Raw genomic sequence first — 23,001 nt, 5'->3', positions numbered from 1 at the left:
CACAGATTAGAAAGCAGTTTTAACTTTAGGTAATAGAATGATGAGTTGGCTGTCTCTCTAAATATGTATCTTATGTTAAAGAGACTGAGAGAAAATGAAGTTGTTTTTATATTGTTCATATATATATAATCTTGAAGACAGTGGAAAATAAAAATAACACAATGGCAGCAAAAATCTGTATCTAAAAAATAAGTATTATTCATCCAGTATTTCAGTTCTCCATTAGGCAAAGCCCCTAGCTGCTTTTGGCAACAAAGTTACCACTAAAAATTTAAGAGAAAGGGAAGAGTTTCATATCGAATTTTCAAGTCCTTGGACGGATCACTATACAGAAACACTGATAGTTATTTTGAAAAACTGTCTCCATTTTCCCTATCCAAAATGATTATTCATACCTAATTGCTTTTGTTTTCTTCTAAAAGGCTTTATAGCCGCAGAAGCTCTGTAACAATGGCCAGTTTTGCTATAAAATCTTACTGTCTTAGCAGTAGTTTGTTTAGAACCTGTTAAAGGACCATGGATTTGATGAGCCTTACTGTTAATGTAATCCCACCTTCTGTCATTGTTTGATTTTGACAGGGAGGTAATTAGGTTATTTATTTAATTATTTTAATGCAGGTACTGGGAATTGAACCCAGGACCTCATGCATGCTAAGCATGTGCTCTACCACTTGAGCTATACCCTCCTCCTTGTCATTGTTTATCCTGTACAGTTATGTGCAGTTTAAAATGGGCTAATTTTTAAAATAAAAATATGTATTAGTCAGTGCGTGGTTCCAATACTTTTGGATTAATAGCTAATCTAAAAGCATATTTAAGGATGATAATGTAGTCCCTTTTATGCTTATGTTTTTTGCCTCTTTAGAGATGCACTGTAAACATAATCAGGAAAGTTTGGAAAGTCACATTTATATTTTTCGTTACATACAACTTATATTTATATGTTTTCTTCTAGTCTTTTAATATATATGTTTTTAAACCTAATTAGGATACTCAATTTATATAATTTTTTTCCCTTAACGTTGGGTATGGATTTCTGTTTTACAACAATAATACTTAGCATTATCTCTTTTGTATCCTTTGTCAATTTTAGTTTTAGAATCAGGGATGAAATATAGCAGACTTTTGTGAAGATAAGTCTAATTATCTTACTTTTTTTTCCCCCTACATCCATCAGCGCCTGAATTCTGCCATCATCTATGACCGAGATTTCTCTTATAATTACTTTGGCTTTAAGGTAAATAATGGGTTTCAAATAAGTGGGAATTCCTCCTTCAATCACAAAATACAGGTTTTTGTTTATGTTTTAGTGATACAATTAGGAAGGTAGTAATTTGTTGGGAGTTAGGATGGACCTGAGGGATTAGCGGGGTTAGGGTGGTGGTGGTAGTGGTTTGAATTAAAGAAGGATAGCTTATTCATTTACAATTTTCAAGTTTTCCAAATTTTATGTGAAGTTATGCACATACTTTGCCAGAAGAATTCCATATTATTCTACTGTTTAAGCTACAACTTATTGAATTCTTAGTATGTGCCAGGTGCTTTTCTAGGTACTTTTGTGTTGGTGAACAGTATTGTGTAGTGATTGAGAATATCAATATTGATGTCTGATCATCTGAATTCAAATCTCTACTCCATTTCTTATTAGCAAGTTACTTAATCTCTTGGTGCTTCAGTTTCCTCATCTTTAGAATGGGAATAATAAAATTTCAATAACAAATTTTCTTGAGTATTAAGTGAAATGTGTGTGTTGCTTAAATGAGTGCCTAACCTGTTATAAGCACTTCATAAATGTTAACTATTACAACATGGTGATGAATAACACAGCATCTGTTGTTAGCATTACATGCATTTATATAGAGCTGGCTTTTTCCAGAAATTTTCAGGCAGTGTTTTCCAAAACAAATAGCCAATTAATAATGTTCCAAACTGAAGCTAGTGAAACTAAATATGCCGTTCTTCTCATTTAAAATTATGTTAAAAACTGAGAAGGCTTAAATAGATTGCCTTATTGTGAGTGATATATCCATAGTGTCTTTAAAAACTATGCTCTACAAGTCTTTTGGTTGCTTTGCTTTTTCTAGACACTGGAGCGGTCCTATTTGTTGAAGATCAATGGAAAAGGTGAGACATGAACATGTTGGTGTGTCATATTTTCTGTTTATTGTGTTGAAAATAGAGCTTGGAGCTAATAACATTTTTAACTTTAGTTTATGAATTGTTGTCTTGCTTACTGGTGTAAAAAATTTTTAATTCTCTTTTGATGTTCCTTTTCTTGACCCGAGTACATGTCTCAGCCTAGTTTTTCTGACATGTCCCATCATGTGAAAACTTCTCTTTTGCTTTTAGTGGCTGAGAGACCACAGCATATGTTGATGAGGGTATCTGTGGGGATTCACAAAGAAGATATTGATGCTGCTATTGAAACTTACAACCTTCTTTCTGAGAAGTGGTTTACCCATGCCTCTCCCACCCTCTTCAATGCTGGCACTAACCGCCCACAACTTTCTAGGTATGTATCATCTATAGTCTCTTTTAATGTTCTGAGATGGTTTTGACTAGGGAAATAAGCTTTGACCTGAAGAAAGTAGTTCATCATATAAGAATTAACTCGATAAGCATTTAATCACTCCTGCTCTGATTGAGTAAGATTTTCTTTCCAGAAAGATCTCTTACTGCAGTGTGCTAAATGAATTGGAGAGAGACAAATGCTGATAATGAAATTTAAAACTTGATTGTGGTGATGGTGGCACAGCTCTGTGAATATACTAAAGGTCATTAACTGGGGAACACTAAGAGGGGAATTGTGTGATATGTGAATTATATCTGAAGTTGGTTTTTTTTTTTTAAGTAAATACCAACAACAATTAGCAGACTCTAATAGTAGTCTGTATGAGAGATTATGGATGTTTGGATTGGAGAGGTGAAAGTAGAGATTGAGAGAAGTAGACAGACTTGAGATTCAGGAGGTAGAACTGACAGAATTTGGTGATGTTTTGAATGTGAGTCAAGGATGGTTCCTGAGATTGTGGGTAGAGCAACAGGATTTATGGTGATGCCATTTTCTGAGAAAGGAACCCTGGAACAGAGTCTGATACTATGTAAAAGAATAATACACTCTTCGTGAATATGTTTATCCCAGGAATTCAAGGAAATGCTAACATCAAAAAGTGTATTAATATAATCCATTGCACTGATGTTTTATGTTGTTTAATGCTTTCATAATAAAAAAATTCACACAATACATACAGAAAACAACTTCCTTAATTTGGTAAAAGATATGCACTAAAAACTTAGGTCTATCAGACCTCTGTTTTCAGCATTGTAGTGGAGGCCTGAGCCAGCATTGTAAGATAAGAAAATAAAAGTTTGGAAATGAGGGACCAAAACTGTAATGATTCACAGATTATATGATTTTTACATAGGAAACTCAAGAGCATCTACAGACAAATTATTAGAATTAAAAAGAGATTTCAGCAGAATATCTAGATATAAATTCAATATAAATTAGTCACTTGCATTTCTGTACTTTAGCTGTTAGAAGATTAAGTTTTGAAATACATAATTTATAATACTGGAAGGTATCCAGGAATAAATCTAATAAAAGGTGTGGAAGGCTTTTAAGGAAAAAATTCTAAAACATAATTAAAGGACATTAAAAAATAAATAAGTGGAGAGTGATTTTATATTCATAAATGGATTTAACATTGTAAAGTATCAGTTTTTCCCAAGCTAATCTATAGATTCAGTGTAATTCCAGTCAGAATTTCAACATGCTGATTCTAAAATTTGTATCGAAGAGCAAAAGGCTAATAATAATCAGACGATATCAGGTCCTAATCCCTGGAACCTGTAAATGTTACTTTATAAGGAAAAATGGTCTTTGTGTTTATGATTAAGAAGGATACTTACATAGGGAGATTATCTTGAATTATTCAGTTGGGCCCTGAATCCAGTCAAAAATATCCTTATAAGAGAGGCTGAGGGGGATATGACACATGCAGAATAAAAGAAGGCAATATGAAGGTGGAGGCAGAAATTGGAATGATGTCACTGCAGGCAGAGGAGCCACCAGAAACCGGAAGAGGCAAGGAATGTGTTCTCCCCTAGAGCCTCTGGAGGAATGTTCTTGATTTTGGCCTAGTGTAACTGATGTTGAACTGTGAGAGAATAAACTTCTATTTTAAGTCACCAAGTTAGTGGTATTTGTTAGGACAGCCACAGGAACCTAATACAAATAGCAAGACAGTTTTGAAGAAAAAGCCCTACCAGATACCTAGACTACAATAAAGCTGTGGTTTGTCTGTCCCAGAGTAAATACCATACTTAAGGTATTTACTTACGGTATTTACTCTGAGATAGTGTGATATTTCCTCTGGGATAGACAGATAAACCCACTGAAACATAACAGAGAGCTCACAAAGAGGTTCAGGCTTATTCGGGAACTTGATGAATAACAAGTGTTGCATTTTGTTGGGAAAACAGTGCTAGGGAAATTGGTTATCCTATGGGGAAAAGTATAATTAAATTTTCCTTCTTTGTGCCATGTACGGAAATAAATTCAAGAAAAAAAATCTAAACGTGAGAGTAAAATCTTTTAGAAGAACGTATTGAGAAAATAGGTAAATACATATTTTCCTCTCTAACTTTTTAATAGGAATTTCAGACATTCAGAAAAATTTTAAAAAAAGGACAATGAACTCCACCCATACACCCACCTCTGCCTAGATCAAAAACTTACATTTTGCCATATTTGTATTTCTTACTTTTCTCTTTAAAATTAAAAAAAAATTTTTTTTTTGGCTGAGTCATTTGAAAGTGAGTTGTAAACATCATGGCTATTCATCCTACATCTTAATAGGAGAATATATGTGACCTCAGAGTAGTGAAGGATTTCTTAAAATGGGTATAATAAGCAAACGACATAAAGGAAAAATTGACTACACTAAAATTTAAAACTTCTGCCAACCAAAAACAAAGTGAAAAAGTTTTAGACTGGGAGAAGATATTTGCAATGTATGTTAACTATCAAAGGATTATAAGAAAAAGACACAAAACTGAACAGAAACATGGGTTAATTCATAGAAGAAACTTGATTGACTAGTAAACATGTTAGATGATGATAAACTTTGCTAGTAATTAGGAAAATGAAAGTTAACATCTTAATGAGATATTTCACACCCAACAGATCGATAAAAATTAAGACTGTTAATACCAAGTGTTGGTAAGAATGTGGAACACAGGGAACTCTCACACATTGCTAGGTGGAGTATACTTACCCATTTACTTTGGAGAATCTTTGGTAAAGTGGAACACGTGCATATCTTTGACTTAGGAATTCCTCTCCTAGTTTCATACCCTATGGAAATCCTTAGATATAAGCACAGGGAGATATGTTTAAGAACTTTCACAGCAGCATTGTTTAGAATAGCAAACAAATTGGAAATAATCCAAGTGTCCGTCAACAGGCAGGTGGACAGATGTATTGGTATATTTATACAATGGAATACCTTACAGCAGTGAAAATAAACTAGTCCTATATATATATCAGTAGGAATGAATCTCTAACACAATATTGAGTTAAATAAAAGCAAGTTGCAGAAGGATAAATAAATGTGAAAATAGAAATTTAAAAAATGTAGAACATATGTAAATGCTACAAGAACATAGAAATGCATGGAAATGTGTACAGTTGTAATTAGGCTATATTTGTAGTGTCTAATTTCTTGAGGTAGGTGGTAAGTAAAAGTATATGTTATATTATTCTCTATACCTTTCTGAATGTCTGACTATTTAATAGAAAAAGTCAACAGATTGAATCCATTTGATTGGTTGTATGTTCATGGTAGTGAAGGGATCTAGGGTAGAGTAAGGCTCCTGAGGTAGGAGAGTAAGATCCAAAGCACAGGTAGAGGAATTGTCTTCAAAAGACTGTAAGGGAGCTAAGTTTTGGTGGACATATCAAATTTTGTTCACTATTGGATGGGTGGTTTTTTCCATAAATGTTTAATTTTTCTTGGCTTACTACTAAGTTGAAAAGATGTTAAGTATGCTTAGGAATTCACATGAGAAAATGTAATAACAACACATTTGCAGTCTGATGAACATGTAAGCTAATATTTTAGACTATCTCTAAGACTTCTTTCTAGACCTAGCATCTAGGGTAGATAGCAAGGTGATTTTAAAACAATACATGTTGATTTGTCTTATTGCATTATATCCAGTCAAAGTTTTGTCTTTTTTTCCTTTCTGAAAACACCTGGGAATTTAAGCTTCAAATCTTTTATTTGCCTAACTTACTGTCTTTGGATTATAGTCATTTTTTGACTCTGTGTTGCTTCATTTCCTTGCTGAGTTGTGACTTTTTTTCCCCCATAGCTGTTTCCTTCTGAGTATGAAAGATGATAGCATTGAAGGCATTTATGACACTCTAAAGCAATGTGCATTGATTTCCAAGTCGGCTGGGGGAATTGGTGTTGCTGTGAGTTGTATTCGAGCTACTGGCAGCTACATAGCTGGGGTAAGCTTTGTTGTATGACTAAAAATGTGTAGGCTAGAGGGATTCAAGTCCATAAGCAACTGGGCTTATGGTTGAGAGGGCATATACTGGGACTTGGGAGACCTGGATCTCTGTTAATTACTAGCTGGCTGTGTGACTTGGAGTGAGTAATTTCACTACTTCTGACCTCATTTTCATCTGTCTCATTAGAGGTTTAGATTAGATGATCTTTAGGATCCTGTTTTTGCTCAGATTTTGGAATTCTGATTTATTTTAGCAATAATAGCAACTATTATTTATTCATTGCATACTATGTGCTAAATCTGTTTTAAGTTTTACATGAATTACACATTTAACCCTTACTACAACCTTATGAGATAGATATCATTAAAGATGCAGTTAACTTTCCTCCTTACAGTAACTTCCTGAGTATAGCCACTGTTGTCTTCATTTTACAAGTGAGGAAGCTGAAGCTTGGAAAGTTAAATTACTTCCAGAGATTAGTCGCTTAATATGTCAGAGTCAGGACTCAAGCTTTAAACATCAGCACTTTATGAGGTAAATTCCAGCTCTTCTAGTTCACTATTCACCAGAAGTCAAGATAATGGTTTTGGGTAGAATCTAAAAATTAATACAAATGGATGTATATGCAAAACAGAGATAGACTCACAGATATAGGAAACAAACTTGTGATGACCAAAGGGGAGGGGGAAGCAGGGAGAGACAAATCAGGAGTATGAGGTTAACGAACCACTATATATAAAATAGATAAGCAACAGGGATTTATACCCATTATCTTTTAATAACCAATAATGGAATATAATCTTCAAAGATACTGAATCACTATGCTGTACACCTGAAACTAACATAATATTGTAAATAAACCATACTTCAATTAAAAAAAAAGAAAAGATGATTTTGGGTAAGACCTGAATTTAAATAGTATATATGATACTAACTACTAGTAGTGTACCTAGTGCAAGTTATTTTACATCTCTTGAGTTTGTTTTCTCCTCTGTAAAGGTGAAGAAATTATCTAACCCTGTAAAATAAAGTTAGAAGAGTCCAGGAGAAAACCATTTCCTTATGTAGTGTTTATTACCCAGTAGTATGGTGAGCCATTGCTCACTTACCTTTCTAGGCTGTTTAAAGGCTTGCCTTGAGGTTAGAAGGATTATTTTTAAAATTTGATGAGGTTTCTTTTTTTTTCTTTTAAACATCTTTATTGTGGTATAATTCCTGTACTGTAAACTGCACACGCATATTTTAGATGTATAGTTTGATGAATTTTGATGGATGTATACACCTATGAAACCACCACCACAATCAAGATAGCTTAATATTTCCTTGATGAGGTATCCTCTAATCTTAGGAGTTTCTATACTTTCTTATCTTCATTCTAGAATCCACTTATTGCTGAGAATCTTCGTTTACCTTTATTGTCTTGATTTATCCATTGCATATAATTCTTACTATAAGTTGCCTTGAATTATTTTGGGAAAAAGATACTGTAGTAGTGCTTTTACTCTACTTTCGAAGGTGTGGGGTTTAAATTTAGCTATCCTGATTTTGAATTCTTTTGACTTATAATTGTTATTTCTCATTGTAAATTAGAGATGCCATGAAATAACTTTGTACATCACTGTAATTTATTCAACAAAATTTTATTTTATTGTGGGCATTACATTTTCAAAGCAGAAGTAAAGATAGGGAGCAGATAAAACTTTGTAGACTAAGAGAGGATAATTTGTCCACTGTTGAGCCATTTTGATCTTCTTGTGGAGCCCCCCTCTTTCTTCTCCAGATGCCTTTATCCTTGGTTTCTCTTTCAGACTAATGGTAATTCCAATGGCCTTGTTCCGATGCTGAGAGTATATAACAACACAGCTCGATATGTGGATCAAGGTGGAAACAAGGTATGCTCTGTTGATGAAAGTCCTGGAGCGGGGAGGGTATAGCTCTGTGGTAGAGGGCATGAATAGCATGCATGAGGTCCTGGATTCAATCCCCAGTACTTCCATTAAAAATACATTAAAAAAAAAACCTAACTACCTCCCCCCACAAAAGCAAACATACAAAAAAAGAAAGTACTGGAAATCAGAACTAAAAATCTTTAGTCATGTATGCTTATAATAAGATGGCTTATTGACTAAGTTTTTAGCAACTTTGCTTTTTTTTTTTTTCACTTTTATGGTCAATTTAATGAGTATGATTTTTACTTTAAAGTGCGCATGCTTGAAATATACAGTTGGATAATTTTGACAGATGTACATACTTGTATAATCACACCAATCATGATGTAAAACATTTCCATTGCCCAAGAATATTTTCTCATGCCCTTTGTATTAATCACCCCCATTACTCCCACCCATACATATTTTATCCCTGGCTCCAGGCAGTCAACTTTCTTACATGACAGTTTATTTGCAAAGAATTTTTAAAGCTGTGACTCATATTGATACCTAACGTTGAAAAGAGGTTGCAATATGTTTTCTACTTTTTAAAAAAATCAAAAACAAAAACAAAAAAACAGAAAGCAAAACTGCCTATAGAGGGAAAAGTAGAGAGTATTGGGTCATTTATCCAATGTTATCAGCAGCATAATTTGCAACTTGAGCCTGACTCTTTCGGATATGTAGGCACACTAATCACCTCTTGGTTTGTGAATTTCTCTCTAATGTACTTAAAAAAAAATCTATGGGACCCTTGATAAGATATACCACCCTTTTGATCTTTAATAAGAGTACGACTTACTGTTGTCAAAGCTAAAGCGATTTTCTTTGGGCTTTACGTACGTGTCACATAGTGAAGAGTGAGCTGGACGACTGAAGGGGAAGCTCCACCTCTGGTTCACTGTGTCACTTTGAATAAGTTATTTAGTCTTTCTTGTTCCACACTTTCTTTGTGTTAAAGTTCTTTTTCACTCTTAGAATTATAAGAAAAATACTACTACTTAATATTTTTATAGTACTTTTATTTGTATTATCTCATTGAACTCATTAATTGTAGTGAAGATCCTAGGAGATATTACTGAAGTGCTTTGGAAAATGCAAAGTTTCTTTGTTTCATTCTGATTCTGAAAAGAATGATGGTTTATTTACCACTAGCGACCTGGTGCATTTGCTATTTACCTGGAGCCTTGGCATTTAGACATCTTTGAGTTTCTTGATTTAAAGAAGAACACAGGAAAGGAGGAGCAGCGTGCCAGGGACCTTTTCTTTGCCCTTTGGATTCCAGATCTCTTCATGAAACGAGTGGAGACTAATCAGGTGAGAGATAGGTACTCGTTAGTAATAACAACCTAATTCATATAAGCTTTCTCTTCAGTCATCTTAAATCATGCTTAGGAAGATCCCCCTATGTGTTACACAATAGAAAGGCAGTCTCTGAGCAAGTGAAGAGATGCCATTCTTGCCTCTTGGATTTTTATTCTCTAAAGTAGATGCTATCTGACCTAGATGCTTAAAAGGTTATGAACAAACAAGCAGAACTAGCTGTTTGGGCCTGAACCTAAGATGATTATTTCTAAAGCAAAATTTTAAGACAATCTATGGAAGCCACCCTATCCCTAGCAGTGTTCTTAATAGGCTGTTTGGTTGGTTATTTCAAGTTTCTTATGGTTGGTACTGTCCTTCCCCTTGTAGGACTGGTCTTTGATGTGTCCAAATGAGTGTCCTGGCCTGGATGAGGTCTGGGGAGAAGAATTTGAGAAGCTGTATGAAAGGTATGGGAAAAATATGACAGTAATAATGTTTTAACCATATGTTTTTTCCTGTTTACAGGATCCACATTTTAAAACTACGTCAGTCATTAGCCAGTTTCTAGGAATCTACAGAAGCATCTAGAAGAGGATATGACTAATAATTTTATTTTGGTCATGTTTCTTCCTGAATCTTCACTAAAACTTTGGTTTCTGTCTTTCTTAAAACTTTGGGATGTAAATAGGTGTTTGTGTTTTTTAAAAGGATCCTTTTAAAAGTTAATGCAGAGAGTTATTTGGCAGGGTTATTGATTTGCTTTGTCATAGAGTACATTTGATAAAATGCTATGCTTTATATTGTATACAGGAATCAAGAGCAACTAGGACACAGCTGTCAATAGTCATTAAATAACCGCAAAAGACTGTTAGGACAATAGCATGGTTTGCTACTTTAAATTTTGTTCCTTTTTATTATGGAAGGTATTGTTGATTTAGTGGGATTAGCTTTCACCAGACTAAAATGAATATCCTAAATTTTTTCACTTAGCAAAACTTAGAGTTTAAGAGTTTTCCTAATTTTATATTTTAGTGTTTCTCTTCATGTTGTCTGTCGTAAAGATTTTCTTAGGGAATTTTAAATTAATATTAGCTTTGCCTTTCAGTTATGAGAAACACGGTCGTGTCCGCAGAGTTGTAAAAGCTCAGCAGCTTTGGTATGCCATCATTGAGTCTCAGACCGAGACAGGTACCCCGTACATGCTCTACAAAGATTCCTGTAATCGGAAGAGCAACCAGCAGAACCTGGGAACGATCAAATGCAGCAACCTGTGCACAGAAATAGTAGAGTATACTAGCAAAGATGAGGTAGGTAGAAAAGCTGCTTCGAGTACTGAGAGAAGACTCTTTAGAGTTAGTGAATTGTTATGAATCCTTCACATGATTTCAGTTGAGTTGGGTGAAGGGAGTTAGCTTGCTGTAAGCAGAAGGGCACTAAAATAGAGATTATAAAGGAAGAAAGAGCTGTGATGTGTGCCCTTAAATGTCTTTTAGTCTGAGCCACGTAGAAAAGACTCAGCTTTTTGTTATGTACACATTGTTGTAATAATTTTTACTTTAGAAAAAATAGCAGTATATAGTTACAGTGGTTTAAGACAAACACAATAACTTGTTAGGATGCTCATTCAGTTTAAAATATGTAAGCGTGTAGAAAGTCCTTTCAGTAAGTGGTGAAACAGAATTCTTACCTCAGATCTTAAAGGCAATTCACTGAAGAGGCAAGGTTAGAAATGGAACATAGATTTGCTTACTTAATTTTTTTTGTGGGGGGAGGTAATTAGGTATATTTATTTATTTTTAGAAGAGGTACCTGGGATTGAGCCCAGGACCTCATGCATGCTAAGCATGTGCTCTACCACTTGAGCTATACCCTCCCCCCAGTAGACTTGCTTATTTTAAAAAGAAGTTTATGGAAAAATTTTCCATTTGGAAAGAACAGCCTGTATGACAGATCAGAGATAGGAATAGGTTTTGTGCAGTGAATGTCAAGCTTTGTTTTTTTTTTTTTGTTTTTTTTTTGATGGAGCAAGTATGTTAAGGTTTAGTGTATGGAAAGTTGGCTGTGGCTGGGGGAAGGGAGATAGTACGTGAAAGCTGGCATGTCTAGAGATAGGAAAGCCCTTGTAGATTTCTGAAAGGAAATAGTATCAAGATGCTAGGATGGGAAGGATAACTCTTGCTTCTGGTTATTGAATGGCTTAGTGTGGAAAGAGGTCTGAGCACCAGCTATGTGTAAGAACTATACCAGAAGTTCTCTGGGATAGAAATGGATATGGTCCAGCCCCTGTCTTTTGGAAACTTATAATTTAGTTGGAGGAAATTGGCATATACTCAAGTGACTATTATATAAGATAGATTATATTATAGAGACTGAAATGACCCTTTTTAAAACAAAAATCAGATCATATAATTTCTTCACATTCCTCTTTGACTTTCCAATCTGTCTACATTTTGTTTGTTCTTTTTTTAACAAAATTGAGTTATGATTCACATACCATAAATTTCACCCTTCTAAAAGTATACAACTCAGTGTTTTTTAGTTGCAAGGTTGTGCAACTATCACCAACGTCTAATTCTAGAACATTCTCATCACCTCAGAATGAAACCTTGTGCCCATTAGCAGTCACTTCCTGTTCCCCTCTTCACCCAGACCCTGGCAACCACTAATCTCTTTTCTGTCTCTGGATTTGCCTATTGTGGGCATTCCATAGAAGAAATGGAATCTTGTAATATTTGTAATATTTGTAGCCAGCCACACTGTAGCATATATCAGTGTTTCATTTTCAACCTTACAGTTCTCTGTAGGGTCCTACATAACTGGGTATCCCCACCTTATCTGCTCTTACTTTCCCCCTTGCTCATTGTGCTCTAGCCCTACTAATTTCCTTGCTGTTTCGCAAACATATCAAGCATGCTCCTGCCTCAGGATTTTTGAGTGTTAAAATGCTCTTCCCCCCAGAATAGCCACATGGCTTGTTTTCAACCTCTTCAGTTCTTTGTTAATATGTCATGATCTCAGTGATGTCTTCCTTGACAACTCTATTTAAAAGTGTCACTCCCTCCATACTTAGCCCCAAGACTCTTTTCTTCTCCTGCCCTATTAGTTCCCCTAGCATTTTTCAGACTTATGTAATTAGAACCATGTTTTAAAAATGGGTACTTAGGCAACATGTGTAGAGTTCAGTAGGTATGAAATGTGTGTGGGAGTCTAGGTGAGAGGAGCTGAGAGTTTGGATTGGGATAGTCATAATCAAAATGGCAAAGAAGGTGTATTCATTCAACATTATTAAGCATTTACTATATGCCAGTTATGGTGCTAGTACTAAAAGTACAAGGATAAATCAGATATGATCCCTACCTGAGAAAGCTCGCCACCTAATGTAGTATAGTAAGAGACTCAGCTGAAGAGCTTTTACAAAATTCACAAACTTGGATCTTTTGTTAAGGGCTTGTCAGAGTCTCAGTGAGGGTGAGGTAGGCATGTGTAATTTGGAAGAGCTTTCTGCAGTGATGGAAATGTTCCATATTGAGTGGCTGTTGAGCACTAGTGCAATTGAGAAACTGAATTTTGAATTTCATTTAATTTTAATTAAATAGCTACGTGTGGCTGGTGGCTGCTGTGTTGGACAGTGCACATCTACTGACTGAGATAGATATACATAAAAATTATAGCACAATGTGATGTCTGTCTGGCAATAGAACCATGTACTAAGAACACAGGGTTCTCTCTGCATCTTACCTGTTTTGCTGCTGCATGTTACAGTTCACATGTGTGAATACGTATTGGAATTTAGAAATGAACTGGTGGATGATAAAGAGGTAGAAATCAAAGATAAAAATTTTTAATTTTAATATTAGAGAGTGTTAGAGGCTTATAGGGTAGTGTCATTGACACAAGGGAAGAAATAAAAATTATGTGCTTCTTGCATTCCAGGTTGCAGTTTGTAACTTGGCTTCTCTGGCCCTGAATATGTATGTCACATCAGAACACACATATGACTTTATGAAGTTGGCTGAAGTCACCAAAGTCATTGTCCGAAACTTGAATAAAATCATTGATATTAACTACTACCCTGTCCCAGAGGTATGAATAGATTTCTTTGCTCATTAGTAATTATTGAAATTCAATCTGGAGGGAGTTTATCAAGGTCTTCCAGTCATTATTTAAATGGTTATCATTGGAGTGGTGTGAGAAAACTGAGATAAAGAGAGGGAGTGTGTCATTTGGTACAGAATGTTGATTTTACTGTTCATTAATATTATCTCTTTCTTCTCGAAACCTGTTGACACAAAGGCAAGCGTATCAAATAAACGCCATCGTCCCATTGGAATTGGGGTACAAGGTCTGGCAGATGCTTTTATTCTGATGAGATACCCTTTTGAGAGTCCGGAGGCCCAGTTACTGAATAAGCAAATCTTTGAAACCATTTATTATGGAGCCTTGGAAGCCAGCTGTGACCTGGCCAAGGAGTATGGCCCATATGAAACGTATGAGGGCTCTCCAGTCAGCAAAGGAGTAAGTATATGGATGAAATTTCTTTTTGCCTGTAAGTTCCTATAGTAGGTTGAATGGTAGCCTTCAAAAATGTATGTTCACATTCCTAATGCCTGGAACCTGTGAATGTTACCTTATTTGGTTTAAAAAGAGTCTTTGCAGATGTAATTAAGGATTTTGAGATGAGGAGATTATCCTGGATTATCCAGGTGGGCCCTAAAATCAGTGACTCTTGTCCTTACAAGACACACAGAGGAGAGGAGGCAACACAACCATGGAGGCAGAGATGGGAGTGATGCAGCCACAACCCAGGAATGCTCACAGCCACTAGAAGCTGGACAAGGCAAAGAACAGAATCTCCTGTAGAGCCAATGGAGGGAGTGAGGCCCTCCCAACATATTGATTTTGGCCTTCTGGCCTCCAGAACTGTGAGAGAATAAATTTTTGTTATTTTAAACCACTAAGTTTGTGGTAATTTGTTACCCCAGCCATAGGAAACTCATATGGTACATTTGTCTCTGGAGTGAAAAGGGTACTCTATTTTAATCTCTTTTATATAAAACTAATCATTGCTAAAATGATGTAAGAAAAATGCTAACTGTGTTGGTTTTCTGTTACTAAACAGTGGATTAAAAGAACATACATTCATTATCTGTTTCCATGGTTCAGGAGTCCAGGCTTGGTTTAGCTGTGTCTTAACTCTGTCTCTCAAGGCTACAGTCAAGATGTTGGTAGAGACTGTGGTCTCATCCGAGGAGTAGGGTCCTACTCCAGGCTCACCTGATTTTTGGCAGAATTCATTCCTTGCAGCTCTAGAATTCATGGCATCTTGCTTCTTCAAAGCCAGTAAGAGGGAGTGTTTCTCATTTCAAGAAGAGCCCAGGCCAGTCACACTTTTGGGGGTTTTCATTTGATAAGTCGGGGCCACCCATTATCATCTTCCTTTTAAGTAAAAAATTAACTGATTTGCAACCTTAATTACATCTGCAGAAACCCTTCACCTTTGTCATAATTATGTGAGTAGCATTGTCATATTTCCAGGTCCCGTACACATTGAAGAGGAGGAGAGTGTAATGGCCTATACACGAGGGGGTGAGAATTTGGGAGCTGTCCTAGAATTCTGTCTTCCACTCTGCCTTTATCATCAGTAGTATGATTCTCCATGTAAAATAAGATGTTATTTTTAGTTCTGACAGTTCCTGCTGATAGTTAAGAACTCTAATGTACCATTGTTTGAAAACAGATGTTTATTAGCCAAGTAGCTATAGATCAAGGGACAGATCAAGGCAATTAAGAAAAGTGAGAGTAGAGTTATGCTTTTACTCTGCGAAAAGAAAGTGCATCTCAGCAACACTTTTCCATGAGTGTTAGGATTTCCTGGTTTGTAGAAATGTTATGGGTCCTCTGAGAGGGCTTAACAGGGACATGGGGAAGAGGTAAGCCTTAATTAATTAGTCTTAACCTGCTTCTAATCAGTATGATTACACAGAAATTTGTTCAGGAAAATCTCTGGTCCTTGTATCCCTTACACAGCTCTACGGAAGACAGCATTTGTTAGGATGTGGGGGCATGGCAGTTAGTCATTTCATTTGCTTAGTCTTTGTCATAGTTTTAAATTGTCATAAATTTGTGTTGTTTATTCTTTAGATCCTTCAATATGATATGTGGAATGTTACTCCTACAGACCTGTGGGACTGGAAACTTCTCAAGGAGAAGATTGCAAAGTAAGTAGAGACGTAAAGTAGCTTTGAAGTAAGGAGGGTTCAGGTTTTCATCATGGCTCTTTCAAACTTAGGTATGTTATTTTCGCTTCTGAAATTCATTTTTTCTCTTAAATGGGACTAAAATGACCTATATATAAAACTATTTTTGTAAAAATGCCTCCTAGGACATTACATGTATAGTAACCTGCAAATTGCTTGGTACAATGAAAGCATTTTAATACTTGGTAGGTATTATTATTATTAGTTTATCTTGTTTTAGGGGGCTTAACTGCCAAGATTAGGTGGTTCTTTTTCTCATTAAACCTTCATATTTCCAAGTGTGCTTGCTTTTTAAACGTTTTTCACTTTTATTTATTGCTTAACCATATTGGGCACATAAATGGCTTTCACTGAAATACATTAGGAATTTTGGAAGAGCTTTTGGAGGGTTTAATGTGTTAAATTGTGTGAAAGGAAAATGTAAAAGTTGAGTCTTTGTAGGCCTTTTCAACTAATAAACATAAGAGATTTGAGGGCGGGCAGAATGTTTTTCTGAGTCAATGAAACAAATTCTTTTCATTTTCTATCATGATGCATTTGTCATCTCTGGGTTAATGCATATACAAAGTGTTTAATATTTGTACAGGGAAGCAGTAGCTTTAATATGCTCTTTAAAATATCTATTTGCCTTCATATTGTTTTATTACTCAAATAATACATGTTAGAAAATTTAGAAAAACATATACGTGGAAAGGGAGTAAAATGAAAATTATCCCAATACCACCTCTCCCCAAAAACCTGTTTATATCTTTTTGTCTGTCATCCTTCAGACTTTTCTTCTGAGTGTGTATGCATGTGTGTATTTATGTGCAAATTCAGTTTTTGCACAAATGGGCCCGTACTCTATTTTTTATTTGTTTTTTTCCTCAAAATACTATAGTTTAGATATTTTTTATATACAGCCTTTTAAAATTTAAAAATTAATACATTCATTGTTAATAAAGTTTTTCCGTACGGAAAAAAAATAGAAAGTAAAAGCCCTTCTTTTACAACTTGTCCCACAAAACAAACAAAAACCCAACTTATTCCTTTTCTCAGAGATAACTGTTGTGAATGGTGTATATTTTTCTAGACCTGTTTCAGTGCATTTGGAGAATGTGATCAAACATATTCTGAGACTTTTAATTTAGTGATTTATTTTGGAGATCTTTCTCTTTTAGAGATCTGCCTAATGTTTTTAATGATTATAGACAATTCCATCATTTAGGTGTATCATATATATATATGACTTTTCAAAACGTCTTCCTGCCTGTGGACAGGAAACCACTGTCCACTTTACTGAGGAAGTAAAGACATGGATACAGTGGGTGGTTTGCTTGATGCCTCACAACTAGAAAGTGACAGTGAGATTGGAAGTCCAGTTGTACAGACTCCATTAGGGTACGAGGCTCTATGCTAAGTACTGTATGATTCCAGAGGTATGGGATGTAGGAAAGATGAGCTCTTTGTGCTTAAGAAACTTAAAACTAAGTAAAGTAAGATATTTAACACAAATAAAATATACCTAAAGGTACAGGTCATAGAAAGTATTTGCAGAGCAAATCTTTTTTGGTGATAGATGTCTGGTTCTGTCCACTTTCACATCATTATGTTTCCTTCAAGGGCCTAGCACAGTGATCACATAGGCACTTAGAAAAGAGTGTGGGTTGAATGAGTGTACCCTGATACAGGTAGGGACCAACAGCCATTTGAGCATTTTCCTTGGGCAAGGTAATATATCAAGTACTGTGATTCCTTAGTGGCAGGAGTCATGGCATATTCTGTTTAGGAGTGAGGCATTTAGGAGAGGGGCAAGCTATACCACCCATACTGTGGAGCTGCATCTCTATACAGATTAAATTCAAAAGTCAACATGTGAGTCTAATGCATGTATATTACTCAAAGCCCCTGCATTTACTACAGTGACTTAAAGTAGCTACCTTCCTGGCAGATTGTAGCTTTAGGACCAGCACCTAATAATCTCCTTTTCCTTAGGTATGGTATAAGAAACAGTTTACTTATTGCCCCGATGCCTACTGCTTCAACTGCTCAGATTTTGGGAAATAATGAGTCAATTGAACCTTACACCAGTAACATCTACACCCGCAGAGTCTTGTCAGGAGAATTTCAGGTGAGAAGATCACAGCCAGATCTACAGGAAAATCTTTCAAAAGCCAGATGTTGAGAGTAAATGCTACTCATATTTAGTATGCCATTTATCATAGTATGGGGGCAGTTTTGATAAAGTGAGTCATCGGCATCTCTAATATTGTTTATGTTATTTCAGCATATAAATATATAAAGTATCTGCCAAAAGAATGAATGATTGAGGATTGAGTAAGTAAGCAACTTGTTGATATTAAAGTTCACATGATGTTTAACCATTCTATAATAATAATGATTATACTATAACCTCAGATGCTTAAGTTGATGATATTCAAGCTGTGTAGAAGTATCATTTAGGTCATTGGTTCTCAGCCTTGGTTACAAATTAGAATTTCTGAAGGGCAGGACCAGTGTTCTGTTTTGTTTTGTTTTTTTTAAGGTTCCCAGGTAATTCTTATATACAGCTAAGCTTGAGAATCACTCATTTAAAATGCAAAAGATTTTTATTTGTGAATTTGCAGATATTCTGAATTAAATTTCTGTAGGTTTTGGGATGGACACACTTCTCATTTTTCTTTATAAGTATTTATTGTGTCCTTACTTAAAAAGGAAAAAGAATCCTTCTACGTAGATTTACTCAGCCTAGGCAGTATTAGTTCTTTTCATTTTTGCAAATACCATACATTATGTTTTGAATAACAAATAATCAAGATTTTAGAGGAATATAGCTTTCATGTGGTGGGATGGATCTCTCAGTTTTATACAAAATAGAATTTACCAAGCAATCTAATATTAAATAATTCTTCAATGATTTTACTTACTTTAAGCCCCAGGTCTGTGATGCTGTTTAGACCCTGTCATGGTTATTCATTCTTTCATATCTTTTCTGTTTTTCCTTTCAGATTGTAAATCCTCACTTACTGAAAGATCTCACTGAGCGGGGCTTGTGGAATGAAGAGATGAAAAATCAGATTATTGCATGCAATGGCTCTATTCAGGTACAGAATGAAAAAAGAAATGCTCTTTAGGAGCTAAGTTGGATATTGGTACCTTCTCACTTATCCCAGGCTATGTAGAGAAAGAATGATTATTTATTGTGGTCATAAAGGCTTATGTAGCTCTGTTCAACCTTGCACTGGGCTGGGATTAAATACATCTTCCGATAGGTATGTCTTACCCTCTTATTTATGCAGTAATATAGTGGTTCCCAACTTCTCTGTACATTAGAATAAATTGAGCAGCTTTTAAAATCCTGAGGTTTAGGTTGCACCCCATAACAGTCAAATGTCTGAGAATGGGAACCAAGTGTCAGTATTTTTGAAAAACTTCCTGGGTAATTCCAGAGTGCATCAAAGTTTGAGGACCACTGATATAAAGCCTGAAATTAGAGAGTCAAACTTAATTAAAAAGTGTAATGGAGATTGAAGACTGATAGTCCAAAAGACAGAGCCACAAATAGTATTTGTTTATTTGTGTATGTATGTATGTATGTATGTATGTATGTATGTATGTATTTATTTATTTATTTAAAATGAAGGTACTAGAGATTGAACCGAGGACCTCGTGCTTGCTAAGCATGCACTCTACCATGAATTATACCCACCCCTGCCAATACAAATAGCGTTTAACAGTAAAATATTTGGAACTGAGAATCAAGAAGCATTTATTTATTTGTAGAAAGAGACCTCTGGCTAAACATTGATCTGCCTGTAACATTTCTATGTTTGCTGATAGAAACTGTAGTATTAGCCAATCTTTGTTTTGATACAGGCTAACCCTAGATCTAAGACAGCCTTATTTCTATTGGCTCCAATTGGAGTTTGTGGGGTCCCAGCTTATTTAAAGGATTTTGTCTCATTGCTTCCTTGGGTCATGTCCCAGAGTTATAGCCCTGAGTTTTTGTATTTTCTGCAAAACTCAAGGGTCATTTATTATTGCTGAGTTCTGACTTTTCTTTCCTGTATTAAGTGCCTGTAGAACAGTGAATGTTTTGGCCATTACCAATTAAAGATAAACCTTAATCACTACCATCAGATTGATATTTTGTTGGTTAGATGGGGTTTTGTTGGATTTAGCCAGAGGTGAGCAGTCTTGGGAAACTTGGTAAGGGTCATGTTGTATTAAAATGAATGATAGGGTAAGATCTGGATGGAAGTAGAACCAAGATCAGACCCTTTGGTCATCATTCTGTTAATTATACTGTTTTCTTCAGTCTGAGTCCAGTAAACATTTGGTTTCCCTTCTTCAGAGCATACCAGAAATTCCTGATGACCTGAAGCAACTTTATAAGACTGTGTGGGAAATCTCTCAGAAAACCGTACTCAAGATGGCAGCTGAGAGAGGCGCTTTCATTGATCAAAGCCAGTCTTTGAACATACATATTGCTGAGCCTAATTATGGCAAACTCACTAGTATGCACTTCTATGGCTGGAAACAGGTTGGTGGAAGAAGTCAAGGAGGGCTTGTTGCCAACTTTGGATATTTTAGTATTGGATTAGAGTTTTATATTCTAGCTAACTATCAATATTGCCACCTAGAAGTTCTTTCACTTCAAATCCAATATGTTAAAAGCAACTCATGGTTTTTATACCAGATTAAGCTCTCATTTTGGATATTCTTGTTTCTTTTAGGATTATTTTATTCCTAAGCTTGGAGTTATGATCCTCCCTTTACCCTCCATGCAGTCACTCACCATGTTTTGTTGGTTGTTACTTTTATACTATTTCTTGAGTACCTTCCTTCATATTCTACCACCATTATTATTTTAAAAAGTTTTTTTATTTTTCAGTTTTATTGGGTAGAATTTTTACAATCTGACTGCACATATACAATATATTGCATATAAATACATATACACAATGTACTGCACATTTAAAAAATGTATGTATATATACCATTCATTGTTTCTAAGAATGTTTAGAGCTTTAGCTTTTTAAACTTACATAGTTATCAAAGGAATAAAGCCAGCCACAAAATAAGAGTTAATTCATAAAGATACATCCACCCCCTATTAATAGCAACATTATTTATAATTGCCAAGACATGTCTACCACCATTATTAACTTCTTAACTGATCTCTTTGCTTCTGGTATCTCTGCTCTAGGCCATCTTGTGTACTGCTACCATTCCTAAAATAAAACTTGACACATGTCAACCCACTATTAAAAAAATGCCTATTGTTTCCCCACCTTATCTTTCTATAGTGTAAAAGCTAATCACAGTATAAAAGCTAGTCATTACCAACTGTAAAGACTTGTGATTCTGGATTGTATTCTTATTTCCTGGCAAGATGCTGGGTGTTTATACAGAATTATGAATTATTTTTTTATTTAAAAAACATTGAACATACACTGTGTGCCAGGACTGGGGATACTGAATAGAAGATGATGATCCTTATCTTTGAAGTAGTCGTAATCTGTTCTTATACAGAGATACAGTCTAGCTCTCTAAATAGTTATAATCTAAGGCAGAAATGTTATCTTAGGCACACTGGGAAGTCATACACATAGAAACAAAAAAAATGACTAGAGAACAAAAATATTTGGCATTTTCAAAGAGATAAGCTTGTTTTAGGGGTGAAAAGGACAGAGTATACTCTGACCATCTCTCTCTCTCTTTTTAAGCATTTTTGAGAAGGCTGCCTAGAGGAGTTATAATTCCAAGTTTAGAAAGCAATTATGAAAATGTAAACATTGGCCTTAAATGTCTAGTGTTTTCACAGTTTCTCCTAATTAGTTGTATTTATTTCCCTTTTAGGGTTTAAAGACTGGGATGTATTATTTAAGGACAAGACCAGCAGCTAATCCAATCCAGTTCACTCTAAATAAAGAGAAGCTGAAAGATAAGGAAAAGATATCAAAAGAAGAAGAGAAAGAGAGGAACACAGCAGCCATGGTGTGCTCTTTGGAGAATAGAGATGAATGTCTGATGTGTGGATCCTGAGGAAAGGCTTAGAAGAGACCAGCACCTCTTCAATAGCCAAACTGCTTCTTGAGCATAGATAGGTGTAGTATGTTTGCTTGAAGTGGTAAGGCTTTGCTGGACCTTATTGCAGTAAAAGGATCAATTGATTTAAAGTACTGTTTCTATGTAAGTATGAAAGTAATGATTTTTTTAAATTGATACATTGGGCATCAAAGTAGACGTTTTAGGAATGCAAAAGAAGGCATCTTGCAAATAGGGAGTGATTAAGGAGGGTTTCATCACCCATCTGGCACCTCTTTGCTGGTGACCTCAGTTTTGGTAAGGAGACTTAGTTTTGCTGCTTTGACTGGTTTGTCCATAGAAGCGAAACTGAGTCATAACCCACGAGAAATGCTGACAGGACCTTTATCTGAATAAGGTCCTATAGGTCATTCTGAAATAAAGATAAAAATTTTAAATGATTGTGTGGACTAATTTTGTCACTTACTTTCATGCAAAGGTCAAATTTGAAAAAATGTTTTGAGAGTTTAGGGAATAAGTTTTAAGACAAATTACTTGGTCACTGTATAGAATTCTGACTTTAATTTATGCCTTTTTCTTTTTTTTAAATTGTGGTAAAATATGCATGACTAATGTTACCATTTTACCCATTTTAAAGCATATAGTTTAGTGGCATTAAGTACATGTGCAGTGTGCAACCATCACCGCTATCTATTTCCAGAACTTTTTCATCATCCCAAACACAAACTGTATATAAAATAATAATTCCCCATTCCCTTCTCGCATCAGTCCCTGATAACCTCTATTCTACTTTCTGTCTGTGAATTTGCTTATTCTGGATACCTCATATAAAAGGAATCATACAATACCTGTCCTTTTCTGTCTGGCTTAATTTCACTTAGCGTAATGTTTTCAAGATTCATTTATGTATCATGTATCAGAATTTCATTCCTGTTTAGGGCTGTATAATATCCCATTG

The 23,001-nt window shown here is 35.2% G+C and overlaps 1 protein-coding gene across 2 annotated transcripts in view; it reads left to right on the top strand.

Annotated features, from left to right (window-relative positions):
• The window catches only part of RRM1 (ribonucleotide reductase catalytic subunit M1), a 34,386-nt gene extending 11,906 nt beyond the window's left edge, over positions 1-22,480 (top strand). The window contains exons 5-19 of one of the 2 annotated variants that reach the window (XM_031460196.2): positions 1,178-1,237; positions 2,085-2,124; positions 2,350-2,512; positions 6,379-6,520; positions 8,332-8,415; positions 9,607-9,768; positions 10,144-10,223; positions 10,862-11,063; positions 13,690-13,839; positions 14,050-14,271; positions 15,898-15,974; positions 17,988-18,123; positions 19,001-19,096; positions 20,347-20,535; positions 21,855-22,480. In XM_031460196.2, the coding sequence (XP_031316056.1) occupies positions 1,178-1,237; positions 2,085-2,124; positions 2,350-2,512; positions 6,379-6,520; positions 8,332-8,415; positions 9,607-9,768; positions 10,144-10,223; positions 10,862-11,063; positions 13,690-13,839; positions 14,050-14,271; positions 15,898-15,974; positions 17,988-18,123; positions 19,001-19,096; positions 20,347-20,535; positions 21,855-22,040 (1,989 nt within the window). In that variant the 3' untranslated portion in view covers positions 22,041-22,480. Of the gene's footprint in view, positions 1-1,177; positions 1,238-2,084; positions 2,125-2,349; positions 2,513-6,378; positions 6,521-8,331; positions 8,416-9,606; positions 9,769-10,143; positions 10,224-10,861; positions 11,064-13,689; positions 13,840-14,049; positions 14,272-15,897; positions 15,975-17,987; positions 18,124-19,000; positions 19,097-20,346; positions 20,536-21,854 lie in introns of those variants that run through there. The other variant, XM_064492640.1, reaches the window with a different exon arrangement.
• Positions 22,481-23,001: the final 521 nt, after the last annotated feature.

The sequence above is a fragment of the Camelus dromedarius genome, chromosome 12, assembly GCF_036321535.1.
Source record: "Camelus dromedarius isolate mCamDro1 chromosome 12, mCamDro1.pat, whole genome shotgun sequence".
Classification (NCBI taxonomy): domain Eukaryota; kingdom Metazoa; phylum Chordata; class Mammalia; order Artiodactyla; family Camelidae; genus Camelus; species Camelus dromedarius.
This window is presented reverse-complemented; position numbering and strand designations above follow the sequence as displayed.